This window comes from Carcharhinus amblyrhynchos, unplaced genomic scaffold, assembly GCF_965287045.1.
Source record: "Carcharhinus amblyrhynchos unplaced genomic scaffold, sCarAmb.v2.hapA scaffold_53, whole genome shotgun sequence".
Lineage (NCBI taxonomy): Eukaryota > Metazoa > Chordata > Chondrichthyes > Carcharhiniformes > Carcharhinidae > Carcharhinus > Carcharhinus amblyrhynchos.
The window spans coordinates 984,453-1,000,908 of NW_027649794.1; the positions used below are offsets into that span (position 1 = coordinate 984,453).

General features: G+C 45.5%; 1 protein-coding gene across 1 annotated transcript in view; it reads left to right on the top strand.

Moving 5' to 3' along the window:
• The first annotated feature begins 11,259 nt into the window (after positions 1 to 11,259).
• Positions 11,260 to 16,456, top strand: part of LOC145337591 (uncharacterized) — a 156,430-nt gene continuing 151,233 nt past the window's right edge. The window contains exons 1-2 of the mRNA XM_080182383.1: positions 11,260 to 11,471; positions 15,634 to 15,756. Of these exons, the coding sequence (XP_080038509.1) occupies positions 11,423 to 11,471; positions 15,634 to 15,756 (172 nt within the window). The 5' untranslated portion in view covers positions 11,260 to 11,422. The remainder of the gene's footprint in view (positions 11,472 to 15,633; positions 15,757 to 16,456) is intronic.

Sequence of the window (16,456 nt, forward strand, 5' to 3'; positions counted from 1 at the left end):
TCCCCACAGCCCTGTGTCAATCCCAAACTAATCCCACTGCCCCACTCCCTTCCCATAGTCCTGTGTCAATCCCAAACTGATCCCACTGCCCCACTCTCTCCCCATAGCCCTGTATCAATCCCAAAAAAATACCCTACTGATGTCCTTCTCTCTCTTAACAAAGGGGAAATATATTAAATGCTGGACTGTAGAAAGTCACTGTTGAATCATTTGTACCTCAGCCATTCTCTACCAGTAATAGAAAATGTTCCCTGCTGCTGGTAATGTAACATCATTTTAACTAGTTAAATAACACAACATTTCAGTCATTCCCTCAATAAACGTTTGACTTTAAATGTGAAATTGAATAAGGTCACAAATCTCTCCATCTCCTTCCATATGACTGAACTCTCTCACACCTCACTCTGTCTCTAGCTCTACATTCAATCCTATCTCCCTCTGTCTCTCTCTGTATCTCGATACTCATGATGTGGAGATGCCAGTGTTGGACTGGGATATGCACAGTAAGAAGTCTCACAACACCAGGTTAAAGTCCAACAGGTTTATTTGGCAGCACAAGTCACTAGCTTTCGCAGTGCTGCCCCTTCATCAGGTGAGGGGCATATATGAAGGGGCAGTGTTCCGGAAGCTAGTGGCTTGTGCTACCAAATAAGCATGTTGGACTTTATCCTGGTGTTGTGAGACTTCTTACTGTCTCTATACTCAATCATACCTCCCTCTGTCTCTCTCTGTATCTTGATACTCAATCATACCTCCCTCTGTCTCTCTCTGTATCTCGATACTCAATCATACCTCCCTCTGTCTCTGTCTGTATCTAGATATTCAGTCACACCTCCCTCTGTCTCTCTCTGTACCTCGATACTCAGTCACACCTCCCTCTGTCTCTGTCTGTATCTCAATACTCAGTCACACCTCCCTCTGTCTCTCTCTGTACCTCGATACTCAGTCACGCCTCCCTCTGTCTCTCTCTGTATCTCGATACTCAGTCACACCTCCCTCTGTCTCTCTCTGTATCTCGATACTCCGTCAGATCTCACTCTCTCTCTCTCTATCTCTCCCTGCGTTGGATTTTCCAGCCTCACCCATCCTGAAACTGGGAAATCCTGCCTGAGGTCAACGCCCCTTTTCCATGACCCGCTCCTCACCCGCTCTGATTCCCGTGGGAGGGGGGATGGTAGAAGTTGCCCCTATATCTCTATGCTCAGTCGCATCCCCCTCTATCTCTCTCTCTCTGGGTGGGACTTTATGGCCTCATTCAACCCGAAACCGGAAAATCTTGTCCAAGATCTACACACCTTTCCATAGCGAGTGGGGCAGTAGAATCCCGAGGTGTAACTCTATATTCAGTCACATTTCCCTCTCTTTCCCTCTGCTGATGTCTTTCTGTACCACTGGAAAAGTTCATTGCATTTGAACATTTCCAGCACATCTAGTTTGGGATTGATACAGGGCTATGGGGAGAGAGTGGGGCAGTGGGATTAGTTTGGGATTGATACAGGGCTATGGGGAGAGAGTAGGGCAGTGGGATTAGTTTGGGATTGATACAGGTGAGAGGAGAGAGTTTAGCTTCAGAGTAACTCTGGGTGATGTGCTCCTTCACTTGGTGAATTTTCAAGGGTTTTATTTTTATATTGGTGATTTTGATTCAGGGTCAGGATGTATTTTGGGGATATGTTCTGAGGGGTGCCACAGCTAGGGGTATAACTATTATGACAGGTACAGATTGGGGGGGGGGGGTCATTCCCATTTTCCCCCCATCATTATCATCTCTCCCAGTTTTTACTTGATCTTCCGGAACATTCCAACCGATGGTTCCGGCTGTGGAGAGAAGCAGGAAAGCAGACACGAGATGAAGTGAATGTAATGTTGATGCGGAGTTTCCATGCTGTTTGGATGGAGGTGAGGCGCGCAATTTGGATCAAATGGGACAAAATTGTCCCTGAGAAGGGGGATGGGGGAAGGGGGCGAAGGAGTAAAGCGAGGACACTAAGTTCAAGGAATATCTTTGACGTTGAACTTTGGTCTCATTATTAAGTGACAGAGACAGCAGTCTGATGGCAACGTGCTCATTCACAGAAAACTAGCATGCAGGTGCATAAGAACATAAGAAATAGGAGCAGGAGTAGGCCATCTAGCCCCTCGAGCCTGCCCCGCCATTCAATAAGATCATGGCTGATCTGTCGTGGCTCAGTTCCACATTCCCGCCCTCTCCCCATAACCCTTAATCCCCTTGCCTATCAAAAACCCATCAACCCGCGTCTTAAAAATATTTAGCGAGGCAGCCTCCACCACTTCAACGGGCAGAGAATTCCAGAGATTCACCTCCCTTTGAGTGAAGAAGTTCCTCCTCAACTCCATTCTAAACTGCACCCCCCCCTTATCTTGAGGCTGTGCCCTCTAGTCCTACTGTCCTTTCAGAGCGGGAAGAGCCTCTCTACCTCTATCCTATCCATCCCATTCATCATCTTATCTGTCTCAATGAGATCTCGCCTCATTCTTCTAAACTCTAAGGAGTACAAGCCCAGTTTATTCAGGTACAGCAGATAATAAAGAAAGCAAATGGAATGATGGCTAAAGGAATAGAATATAAAGGTAAGGAAGTACAGTTGCAATATACAAGGCCGCAGCTGGAGTATTGTGCACAGTTTTGGTCCCTGCATTTGAGGAAAGATAGAGTGGTATTGGAGGCAGTTCAGAGGTTGATTCCAGAGATGAGGGGTTCGTTGTATGAAGAGAAATTGAACAGTTTAGGTCTATACTCTCTGGAATTTAGAAGAATGAGGGGAGATCAAATTGAGGTACATAAGATGATGATAACAGGTATGGATACAGTTGACCTGGAGCGGATAATGGGGCATTCTAGGACCAGAGGTCCTTGTCTCAGGATAAGGGGTAGTTAATTTAAAACAGAGTTGAGGAGAAACTACTTCTCCCAAAGGGTGGTGGAATTCGCTACCCCCAAGTCCGGTGGATGCTTGGACAGTGAGCAAATTTAAGGAGGACTTAGACAGATTTTTAACTGGTAATGGGCTGAAGGGTTATGGGAATGAAGAGCATATTAGCCATGGCAGGGTGGATTCGATGGGCTGAATGGCCTAATTCTGCTCTTCTATCTTATTAATTTGTGAACTTATGAACTGTGAGAGTTACTGCCCAGGCTCCAAAAGGATTTGCACTGAAATTCAGAGTACGGGCATTATTGATGGATGTTCAAATGTTTTAATTCCTGAATCTCTTCTAAAGTAAATGATAAATTGAAACGATCTTTAAAAACTGCAAGTTTCTGCCTACAGTTTGTGTCAGCTGATTTCTTGTTAATCTCCAGGAAATTAACAAATGGGAATTACACTTTGAGTGGAACTGGGGTCCAATGTGGGAGTGTTACTGATTAATCCAATGGGCATTCTGCAGAAACCCCTTTATCCAGAGGGATGTGAGAATGTACGACTCGCTCCCACAGGGAGTGGCTGGGGGGAGGATGTATGGATACATTTAAAGTAAGGTGGACGAAGACATGAGCGAGAAAGGAACCAGAGTGATGGGGATATACTAACTCCAGGAGTTGGCTCAAAAGGAAAAGTGCTTTTATTGCATCAAATAAAGTAAAGCAAAGCCACAAACCTGAAGAGAAACAGATCCCATCTACGCAACAATGGACCCACTTAGGGGGCCTGCTTTATACTCCATAGGTACTGACCCTCTGACAGTGCAGCACTCCCTCAGCACTGACCCTCTGACAGTGCGGCACTCCCTCAGAACTGACCCTCTGACAGTGCAACACTCCCTCAGCACTGACCCTCTGACAGTGCGGCACTCCCTCAGTACTGACCCTCTGACAGTGCGGCACTCCCTCAGTACTGACCCTCCGACAGTGCGGCACTCCCTCAGTACTGACCCTCCGACAGTGCGGCACTCCCTCAGTACTGACCCTCTGACAGTGCGGCACTCCCTCAGCACTGACCCTCTGACAGTGCGGCACTCCCTCAGTACTGACCCTCCGACAGTGCGGCACTCCCTCAGTACTGACCCTCTGACAGTGCGGCACTCCCTCAGTACTGACCCTCTGACAGTGCAGCACTCCCTCAGTATTGACCCTCTGACAGTGCAGCACTCCCTCAGTACTGACCCTCTGACAGTGCAGCACTCCCTCAGTATTGACCCTCTGACAGTGCGGCACTCCCTCAGTACCGACCCTCTGAGAGTACGGCACTCCCTCAGCACTGACCCTCTGACAGTGCGGCACTCCCTCAGTACTGACCCTCTGACAGTGCGGCACTCCCTCAGTACTGACCCTCTGACAGTGCAGCACTCCCTCAGCACTGATCCTCTGACAGTGCAGCACTCCCTCAGTACTGAACCTCTGACAGTGCAGCACTCCCTCAGTACTGAACCTCTGACAGTGCAGCACCCCCTCAGTACTGACCCTCTGACAGTGCAGCACTCCCTCAGTACTGACCCTCTGATGGTGCAGCACTCCCTCAGTACTGACCCTCTGACAGTGCAGCACTCCCTCAGTACTGACCCTCTGACAGTGCGGCACTCCCTCAGTACTGACCCTCTGACAGTATAGCACTCCCTCAGTACTGACCCTCTGACAGTGCAGCGCTCCCTCAGTACTGACCCACTGAAAAAGACAACGTGAATTACTCCAATTTTCCCATGAATTCGACACTTAGAAATTTTTGTGGAAAATTCCACCTATTAATTCAAAAAGAAAATCCTGCAGATGCTGCAACTCTGAGGTAAAAAGACAAAATGCTTGGAAAACTCAGCTAAGCGGCAGCATCTGCGGAGGGAACCAGTTAGCAATTATGTTGATGGCAGGTTTAGAATATTGAGGCTGGGCTTTTCCATTCTCACATGCCTGCTACAGCTGCCAGCGAGAATGGAGAATTTGGCGCTCAGCCGAATCTTCATTCACTGCAGCAGGATTGGAGAATCCCAGCCCTGGGCAAGGTCAGAGAATCTGGCCTTAAGTTAAGGATGAACTGCATAAATTATTTGTGTTTTTAAGGAAATCAAGCTTCCTTTTATATTTTTTATTTCCTTTTACATTTATATTGTATTGCTTACATTTTCCAAGTTGATGTTTTGCAATAGTTGGAACTGCAAGTATTAGAATCCAGCATGGTGGGCGGTACCATAGCACAGTGGTTAGCACTGCTGCTTCACAGTGGCAGGGACCTGGATTTGATTCCTGGCTTGGGTCATTGTCTGGGTGGAGTCTGCATGCTCTCCCAGTGTCTGCGTGGGTTTCCTCCGGGTGCTCCGGTTCCCTCCCACATTCTGAAAGACAAGCTGGTTAGGGGTGCGTTGACCTAACCAGGCGCTGGAGCTTGGTGACTAAGGGAATTTCACAGTAGCTTCATTGCAGTGTTAAGGTGAGCCTTACTTGTGACGAATAAATAAACTTTAATCGTGGAAATTAGATCTTTGGCCTTCACACATGCGCAGGGAAACATGGAAACCCGTGGTTCCTGATTTCCTCTGGATTATCCACCTGTATCACTGACCGTGGACTGAAAATCTCCCTAAAAAAAGTCTTTTCAGGGAAAATAGGAGGTGTAGTTCAGAATGTTTGACAGTAAAGAGTTGTGTCGTGTATGTTAAAAGGCTAGGAACCACTGGTTCAGAGGGATACTTGCTGCTAACTCTGGGGTAGGATTTTTCCACTCTCTGCCCATTTTATACCACACTTTGTTCTCGAGCTGTGCATCTTCCCTTTGACTTGTCCAAATTTGTACAAGTCCAATTATCTTTGAAAGTTCCTTTGTAAATTTGATTTCTCTGTGCTGTAAGGATCTGTGCATCACATTTTACTCAACTTGTGTATGTATAAGAAATAAATTCTCCTCTGCTCCCCTAACACCCATTGGGGGAGATTGTTTGGGTTGTAAGTTGTAGATGATTGTAGAGGGTTGTATTTCAAACTGGAGGCCTGTGACCAGCGGTGTGCCTCAGGGATCAGTGCTGGGTCCACTGTTATATGTCATTTATATTAATGATTTGGATGAGAATATAGGGGGCATGGTTAGTAAGTTTGTAGATGACACCAAGATTGGTGGCATAGTGGACAGTGAAGAAAGTTATCTCCGATTGCAATGGGATCTTGATCAATTGGGCCAGTGGGCTGACGAATGGCAGATGGAGTTTAATTTAGACAAATGCGAGGTGATGCATTTTGGTAGATTGAACCAGGGCAGGACTTACTCAGTTAATGGTAGGGCGTTGGGGAGAGTTACAGAACAAAGAGATCTAATAGAACATGTTCATAGCTCCTTGAAAGTGGAGTCACAGGTGGACAGAGTGTTGAAGAAGGCATTCAACATGCTTGGTTTCATCGGTCAGAACATTGAATACAGGAGTTGGAATGTCTTGTTGAAGTTGTACAAGACATTGGTAAGGCCACACTTGGAATACTGTGTACAGTTCTGGTCACCCTATTATAGAAAGGATATTATTAAACTAGAAAGAGTTCAGAAAAGATTTACTGGGTCTTGATGTATTGAGCTATAAGGAGAGGTTGGGTAGACTGGGACTTTTTTCTCTGGAGCGTAGGAGGCTGAGGGGTGATCTTATAGAGGGCTATAAAATAATGAGGGGCACAGGTCAGCTAGATAGTCAATATCTTTTTTCCAAAGGCAGGGGAGTCTAAAACTAGAGGGCATAGGTCTAAGGTGAGAGAGGAGAGATACAAAAGGGTCCAGAAGGGCAATTTTTCACACAGGGGGTGGTGAGTGTCTGGAACAAGCTCCCAAAGGTAGTAGTAGAGGTGGGTACAATTTTGTCTTTTGAAAAGCATTTAGATAGTTACATGGGTATGATGGGTATAGAGGGATATGGGCCAAATGTGGGCAATTGGGATTAGCTTAGGGGTTTAACAGAAAAGGGTGGCATGGACAAGTTGGGCTGAAAGACCTGTTTCCATGCTGTAAACCTCTATGATTCTATGACCCTGTGGTGCACAGAATCCCTACAGTGCAGAAGGAGGCTATTCGGCCCATTGAGCCTGCACCAACAACAATCTCACCCAGGCACTAACCTGTAATCCCACCTATTTATCCTGCAAATCCCCCGACAATAATTTAGCATGGTCAATCAACCTAACCTACACATCTTCGGACACTAAGGGGCAATTTAGCATGGCTAAGCCACTAACCTAAGTATCTTTGGATACTAAGGGGCAATTTAGCATGGCCAATCTACCTAACCCGCACATCGTTGGACATTAATGGGCAATTTAGCATGGCCACTTCACCTAACTCTCACATCTTTGGACAATTAGGGCCAATTTATCATGGTCAATCCACCTAACATACACATCTTTGGAGTGTGGGTGGAAACCAGAGGAAACCCATGCAGAGAACATGCAGACTCCACAGAGACAGTTGACCTACGCTGAAATTGAACCCGGATCCCTGGTGCTGTGAGGCAGCAGTGTTAATCACCTTGCCAAAATGCCATTGATATGCTGATTCTCTTCAGTCTGTGCCCGCTCTGGTTACTCACCCTCCTGACACTAAAACACTTTCTCCTCATTCACTCCATGCAGTTGCCCCCTCCTCATGATTTTGAATGCCTTGGTCCAATCTCCCCCTTAATCTTCACTGCTCCGAGGGGAGCAGTCCCAGCTTCTCCCAATCCTTTCAACTTGGAGTACTGTGCGCAGTTCTGGTTGCCTCACTACAGGAAGGATGTGGAAGCTATTGAGAGGGTGCAGAGGAGATTTACAAGGATGTTGCCTGGATTGGGAGGCATGCCTTATGAAGATAGGTCGAGGGAGCTCGGTCTCTTCTCCCTGGAGAGGCGAAGGTTGAGAGGTGACCTGATAGAGGTTTATAAAATGTTGAGAGGAATAGATAGGGTGGATTCTTGGAGGCTATTTCCCAGGGTTGAAATGGTCGCTACGAGAGGACACAGGTTTAAGGTGCTGGGGAGCAAGTACAGAGGAGATGTTAGGGGTAAGTTTCTCACTCAGAGGGTGGTGAGTGAGTGGAATCGGCTGCCGTCGGTGGTGGTGGAGGCGAACTCGCTGGGGTCTTTTAAAAGACTTCTGGATGAGTACATGGGATTTGATGGGATTGGGAGTTACAGATAGGTCTATGGCCTGGTAGGTATGGATATGATCGGCACAACTTGTGCGCCGAAGGGCCTGCTTGTGCTGTAGTGTTCTATGTTCTATGAACTGAAGTCCCCTGTCTCTGATATCAGTCTAGTCACTCTCCCCTCCAACATCTTGGCACTTTTTCCTAAGTTACAGTACCCAGAATTTGCACAACTAATCCTCCAGTTGAGGCTTAGCCAATGACTTGGTACAGTGTGGTACAGCATCCTCCTTTGAGTAGTCTATGGCCGTATTGTATTGATCAGAAGATATCTTCCTGGAGCTGTGGGCTATAAACTGGCATCATGTCAATATCCTGCATGCCATGAATTCAACAAAACAACATTGTTGTGAAAACAAAGCCTTATTTTTCACACTGGTATAGAATTACCACAGAGGAACAAAACATTTGTCCCATATACTCTACCCCAACAAGGCTCGTCCCACCCCCTTGTCACCTCACCCCATCACCATATCCTTCTATTCTGTTCTCTCTCAATGTTTATGCAACTTCCCTGCTTAAATATATCTGTATTATTCATCTCAACCACTCCAAATTGCGCATTCTTTCCACACTCCTCCACATGTCAGCTACAACTCTTACCAACTTTATAGATGCAGCATAGAAAGCATCCTTTCTGGATGTATCACAGCTTGGTATGGGCTCCTGCTCCGACCAAGATCGCAAGAAACTACAAAGGATTGTGAACGTAGCCCAATCCATCACGCAAACCAGCCTCCTATCCAATGATTCCCTCTACACTTCCTGCTGCCTTGGAAAATAGCCAGCCTAATTAAGGACCCCGCGCACACTGGACATTCTCTCATTGGGAAAAAGATACAAAAGTCTGAGGTCACGTACCAACCGAGTCAAGAACAGCTTCTTCCCTGCTGCCGTCAGACTTTTGAATGGACTTACCTCATATTAAGCTGATCTTTCTCGACACGCTAGCTATGACCGTAACACTAAATTCAACATCCCCCCTTTCCTTCCACAATGTAGTCTATGAACCGTATGTTTTGTCTGTATAACGAGCAAGAAATAATACTTTTCACTGTATCCCAATACACGTGGCAACAATAAATCAAATCAAATCTTGGGGGTAAGCTTAAGTTTACTTATTATTGTCACAAGTGGACTTACATTAACGCTGCAATGAAGCTACTGTGAAAATCCCCTGGTCACCATACTCCGGTGCCTGTTCGGGTGTACTGAGGGGGAGTTTAGCATGGCCAATGCACCCTAACCATCATGTCTTTGGGACTGTGGGAGGAAACCGGAGCACCCGGAGGAAACCCACGCAGACACGAGGAGAATGTGCAGATTCCACAGAGATAGTGACTCACGCTGGGAATCGAAGCCAGGTTTCTGGCACTGGGAGGCTGCAGTGCTAACCACAGTGCCACCATGCAGGTAAAGAGGTTTATCCAGAATTCCCCATTGGATTTATTAGTGGCTACCTTATATTTATCTCCCACAGTTCTCTAGAATTTAGAAACATTTTGCCTACATTTACCTTGTTGCGCCACCTTCATAGACCGAGAGTCAGAATCTCCAGGACTTGATGGCTAAGAGGGATGCATTCACAACACAGCCAACCAGGGTGATTGACAGCCTCTGAACCCAACCCATCTGATCCCAATCGCAGGCGGGAAGAGATTCCTGGACAGGAAGGTAGCTCAGCTCACCAGCACCCTCTCATGGACAACTCAGGATAAGAACATAAGAACATAAGAAATAAGAGCAGGAGTGGGCCATCTAGCCCTTCGAGCCTGCCCCGCCATTCAATAAAATCATGGCTGATCTGTCGTGGCTCAGTTCCACATTCCCGCCCTCTCCCCATAACCCTTAATCCCCTCTCTTATCAAAATCCCATCAACCCGCGTCTTAAAAATATTTAGCGAGGCAGCCTCCACCACTTCAATGGGCAGAGAATTCCAGGGCAATAAACACTAGGCTTAGCCAGGGACACCTATGTCTCATGAATAAATACAAAGAAATAGATGGTGATAAATGATGTGAGTTACTCAGCAACCAGAGAATCACTTTAGCTGGGTTAAAAAAAACTGATAAGTTAGGGTGAGGGTCAGGGTTAGGGTTAGGGTTGGGGGAGGATTAGGGTTAGGGTTAGGGTTAGGCTGAGGGTCAGAGTTAGGGTTATGGATAGGGGGAGGATGAGGGTTAGGGTTAAAAGGTTGGTAAGGGTTAGGGTTAGGATTAGGGTTAGGGTTAAGTTTAGGGTGAAGGTTAGGTTTAGGGTTAGGGTTAGGATTAGGGTTAAGGTTAGGGTGAGGGTTAGGTTTAGGGTTATGGTTAGGGTTAGGGTTAGGGTTAGGGTTGGGGAGGGTTAGGATTAGGTTTAGGATTAGGTTAATGTTGCGTTCTCCAAACTTCGATCCGTACGTGGCCCATACGGGCCAGATGTGGCCCGTGGGCTGTCGTTTGGAGACCCCTTGGTTAGGGTGATGGTTAGGGTTCAGGTCAGGATGAGGGTTAGGGTGAGGGTTCGGGCTATGTTATGGTTAGGGTTCGCCTAAGGGTTGGGTTTAAGGTTTGGGTGAGAGTGAGGGCTAGGATTAGGGTTAGGGTTAGGTTGAGGGTCAGAGTTAGGGTTATGGATAGGGGGAGGATTAGGGTTAGGGTTCGCCTAAGGGTTGGGTTTAAGGTTTGGGTGAGAGTGAGGATTAGGATTAGGGTTAGGGTTAGGGTTAGGGTCAGAGTGAGTTTTAGGGTCAGGGTCAGGGTCAGGATGAGGGTTAGGGTGAGGGTTAGGGTTAGGATTCGGGCTAGTGTTAGGGTTAGGCTCAGGGTTGGGGTTAAGGTTTGGGTGAGAGTGAGGGTTCAGGTTTGGGTGAGGGTTAGGGTTCAGGTCAGAGTGAGGGTTAGAGTTAGGGTTAGGGTTAGGGTTAGAATCAGGATGAGGGGTAGGGTGAGGGTTAGGTTAGGGTTAGGGTTAGGGCTAGTGTTAGTGTTAGGGTTAGGGTTAGGGTTAAGGTTAGGGTTAATGTTACGATCCCAGCTATCCACCCTGGCTTCCCCCTTCTCCTCCCATCTCCACCCCTCCCCCCAGTTCCTCTGGCTCAATCTCCTCCAGTTCCAGACCATGGACAGATACTTACGTTGGGTCTTGGCTCACACTTCACCAGTAGAACTTCTCTTCTGGGCGGGATTCTCATTCGGGCTCCTATTTCATGGGTGTGCTTTTCTTAAAATAAAAGAAAAATCCCCTCACTGACATCAGGAGTATCGAATGTCACCAGGATGCTCTATTCTGAGCAGATCTGAGAGCCCAGAGTGAAAGAGAGACAAAGAAGGAGATGCATTTGTTACTTGGAACAGTGTTTCTCGCCACCTTGCTTGCAGCAGGTAGGATCACTGAACATTCACAGGATCTTGCCAATCCAGACATTCTCCTTTTATACTTTTCACAAGGAGGTATCGCTTCATGTGCGAACATTGCAGAGAGGAAGGGTCCTGCCCACCCATCGTAGTATTGTGTTTGAACCAGTCAGAGAGTGTTTAGCGGTTGCTATTTGACAAATATTACAGCATTTTATTACAGAAATATTATGTTATTTTGTGTTATATCAGGGAGTGTGATCCCACTGTAGAGAATGTCTTGTTTATTATGAAGTGATATCCCGATTGGGAAGTAAGTGTTGATTGATTATTGTAGCGTGAGTTCCCAATGGGGAGTGAGTGCTGATGTGATTATTATAGAGTGATATCCCCATTGGGGAGTGAGTGTTGATGTGATTATTGTAGAGTGATATCCCCATTGGGGAGTGAGTGTTGATGTGATTATTGTCGAGTGATATCCCCATTGGGGAGTGAGTGTTGATGTGATTATTATAGAGTGATATCCCCATTGGGGAGTGAGTGTTGATGTGTTTATTGTAGAGTGATATCCCCATTGGGGAGTGAGTGTTGATGTGCTTATTGTAGAGTGATATCCCCACTGGGGAGTGAGTGTTGATGTGTTTATTACAGAGTGATATCCCCATTGGGGAGTGAGTGTTGATGTGTTTATTATAGAGTGATATCCCCATTGGGGAGTGAGTGTTAATGTGATTATTATAGAGTGATATCCCCATTGGGGAGTGAGTGTTGATGTGTTTATTATAGAGTGATATCCCCATTGGGGAGTGAGTGTTGATGTGATTATTATAGAGTGATATCCTCATTGAGGAGTGAGTGTTGATGTGTTTATTATAGAGTGATATTCCCATTGGGGAGTGAGTGTTGATGTGATTATTATAGAGTGATATCCCCATTGGGGAGTGAGTGTTGATGTGTTTATTATAGAGCGATATCCCCATTGGGGAGTGAGTGTTGATGTGTTTATTATAGAGTGATATCCCCATTGGGGAGTGAGTGTTAATGTGATTATTATAGAGTGATATCCTCATTGAGGAGTGAGTGTTGATGTGTTTATTATAGAGTGATATCCCCACTGGGGAGTGAGTGTTGATGTGTTTATTATAGAGTGATATCCCCATTGGGGAGTGAGTGTTAATGTGATTATTATAGAGTGAAATCCCCATTGGGGAGTGAGTGTTGATGTGATTATTGTAGAGTGATATCCCCATTGGGGAGTGAGTGTTGATGTGATTATTATAGAGTGATATCCCCATTGGGGAGTGAGTGTTAATGTGATTATTATAGAGTGATATCCTCATTGAGGAGTGAGTGTTGATGTGTTTATTATAGAGTGATATCCCCATTGGGGAGTGAGTGTTGATGTGTTTATTATAGAGTGATATCCCCATTGGGGAGTGAGTGTTGATGTGATTATTGTAGAGTGATGTCCCCATTGGGGAGTGAGTGTTGATGTGATTATTATAGAGCGATATCCCCATTGGGGAGTGAGTGTTGATGTGTTTATTATAGAGTGATATCCCCATTGGGGAGTGAGTGTTAATGTGTTTATTACAGAGTGATATCCCCACTGGGGAGTGAGTGTTGATGTGGTTATAATAGTGATATCCTCATTGGGGAGTGAGTGTTGATGTGATTATTATAGTGCGAGTTCCTCATTGGGGAGTGAGTGTTGATGTGATTATTATTGAGTGATATCCTCATTGGGGAGTGAGTGTTGATGTGATTATTATAGAGTGATATCCCCATTGGGGAGTGAGTGTTAATTTGTTTATTATAGAGTGATATCCCCAATGGGGAATGAGTGTTGATCTGATTATTATAGAGTGATAATTATTATAGAGTGGATAATAAATTCTATAACTAATATTTGGTAGAACAAGTATAAATTAACTGAGCCTGTTTATTTGTTTTTGACATGGCTTGGGATAGTTCAGTTAGAAACAATCCAAGAACAATGCATTGTTTAATTTCACTTCTGTGTTACAACTATTTATACCTGTTCTGAAATCCTGCAAGAAAATAATCAAGACACGGATATTAATTGAATAAATAGCAGTATGTGACGTATCTTAACTGAAGGTTGTTTTCACTCAAAGGGTGGTGAATCTTTGGAATTCTCTGCCCGTTGAAGTGGTGGAGGCTGCCTCGCTAAATATTTTTAAGACGCGGATTGATGGGTTTTTGATAAGCGAGGGGATTAAGGGTTATGGGGAGAGGGCGGGAATGTGGAACTGAGCCACGACAGATCAGCCATGATCTTATTGAATGGCGGGGCAGGCTCGAAGGGCTGGATGGCCTACTCCTGCTCCTATTTCTTATGTTCTTATGTTCTTATGATATCCTCATTGGGGAGTGAGTGTTAATGTGTTTATTATAGAGTGATATCCTTATTAGGGAGTGAGTGTTGATGTGATTATTGTAGTGTGAGTTCCCCATTGGGGAGTGAGTGTTAATGTGATTATTATAGAGTGATATCCTCATTGGGGAGTGAGTGTTGATGTGTTTATTATAGAGTGATATCCCCAATGGGGAGTGAGTGTTGATGTGTTTATTATAGAGTGATATCCTCATTGGGGAGTGAGTGTTGATGTGTTTATTATAGAGTGATATCCCCATTGGGGAGTGAGCGTTGATGTGATTATTATAGAGTGATATCCCCACTGGGGAGTCAGTGTTGATGTGATTATTGTAGAGTGATGTCCCCATTGGGGAGTGAGTGTTGATGTGTTTATTATAGAGTGATATCCCCATTGGGGAGTGAGTGTTGATGTGATTATTATAGAGCGATATCCCCACTGGGGACTGAGTGTTGATGTGATTATTGTAGAGTGATGTCCCCATTGGGGAGTGAGTGTTGATGTGTTTATTATAGAGTGATATCCCCACTGGGGAGTGAGTGTTGATGTGATTATTGTAGAGTGATGTCCCCATTGGGGAGTGAGTGTTGATGTGTTTATTATAGAGTGATATCCCCATTGGGGAGTGAGTGTTGATGTGATTATTATAGAGTGATTTCCCCATTGGGGAGTGAGTGTTGATGTGATTATTATAGAGTGATATCCCCATTGGGGAGTGAGTGTTGATGTGATTATTATAGAGTGATATCCCAATTGGGGAGTGAGTGTTGATGTGATTATTATAGAGTGATATCCCCATTGGGGAGTGAGTGTTGATGTGATTATTATAGAGTGATATCCCCATTGGGGAGTGAGTGTTGATGTGATTATTATAGAGTGATATCCCCATTGGGGAGTGAATGTTAATGTGATTATTATAGAGTGATATCCCCATTGGGGAGTGATTGTTGATGTGATTATTATAGAGTGATATCCCCATTGGGGAGTGAGTGTTGATGTGATTATTGTAGCATGAAGTCCCCATTATCATGACACAAACTCTCCTGTCATACTTTTCACGGAGTGTTTTTGATTAGTCTGATAATGTAGTCAGAGGAAAGATCCTGCCTTCCAATAAAGTGTGTTTGAACGAGACAGAGAGCTTTTAGGGATTGCAATCTGACTAATATTACAGCATTTTATTCCAGATATATCATAAGAACATAAGAAATAGGAGCAGGAGTAGGCCATCCAGCCCTTCGAGCCTGCCCCGCCATTCAATAAGATCATGGCTGATCTGTCGCTGCTCAGTTCCACTTTCCCGCCCTCTCCCTATAACCCTTAATCCTCTCTCTTATCAAAAACTATCATGGCAACTAGCGCGTACCCCATTGTTATATCAGGGAGTTAGTCCCACTGGAGACAATCGTTCCGTCCTCCACTGATTTACAGTGACATCCACAGGATGGAGCCACTCAACAAAGCTCCTTCTAAACCCACGCCCACTACCATCTGGAAGGACATAGGCAGCAGATACCCCCACCTGAACGTTTTCTTCCAAACCACTCACCCTCCCGTCTCGGAAATATATCAGCCATTCCTTCACTGCGGTTGGATCAAAATCCGGGAACTCCCTCCCTAACTGCACTGTGGGTGTACCTACACCTCAGGGACTGCAGCAATTCAAGATGGAGGCTTACCATTATCTTCTCAAGAGGCAATTAGGGATGGGCACTAAATGCTGGGCTTAGCCAGCAACAGGCAATATCAAGCTTAAGTTAAAAGTGAATTTTTTGTTTTTTTTCTCACAGGTCACTCGCTGATTTGTCACAGATGTAATAGTCTCACCGGCAGCTGTGCATTAAACACCACGACTGAGTGTAACTCAACGCTCCATCACACATGCCGATCCATCAGCGTCAATGAGATCGCCGGTAAGTATCTGTGTAATCCTTCCACCGTGAGATTTCAACAACAACAACTCGCATTCATGTGGTGCCTGTAATGGAGTGAAACTTCCCATCGTGCTTCACTGGAGCATGTCCAAATAAAAACCTGACACCCAGTCGGTCACGTGACTAAAGAGATGGGTCCAATGGGTCTTGAAGGAAGAGAGAGTGAGAGAGAGAGAGAGAGAGGAAGGAGCGTTGGCGGGGTTTAGGGAGGCAATTCCAGAGCTCACGTCCCGAGGCAGCTGAAGTTGGAGAGATACAAATTGGTGGGGTGCTTAAGATAGACAAATTGGAGGAATGCTGAGCTCTTGGAGGGTGGGAGGGGTGGGAGGAGGTTACAGGGATAGGGAGGATTTTAGGAGGTTGGAGGTTACAGAGACAGGGAGAGTTGTAGGAACTAGAGGAAGTTACAGAGATAACAAGGATTGTAGGGGGTTGGGAGAAATTACAGAGGTAACCAAGGAGGTAGATGGGGACAGTGCAGTTAATGTCATTTACATGGACTTCAGCAAAGCCTTTGACAAGGTACCATATGGTAGGTTGTTCATAAAGTTAAATCTCATGGGACCCAGGGTGAGGTATCTAAATGGATATAAAATTGGCTTCTTGACAGAAGTTAGAGGATGGTAGTAGAGAGTTGTTTTTCAAACTGGATCTGTGACCAGCAGTGTGCCTCAGGAAT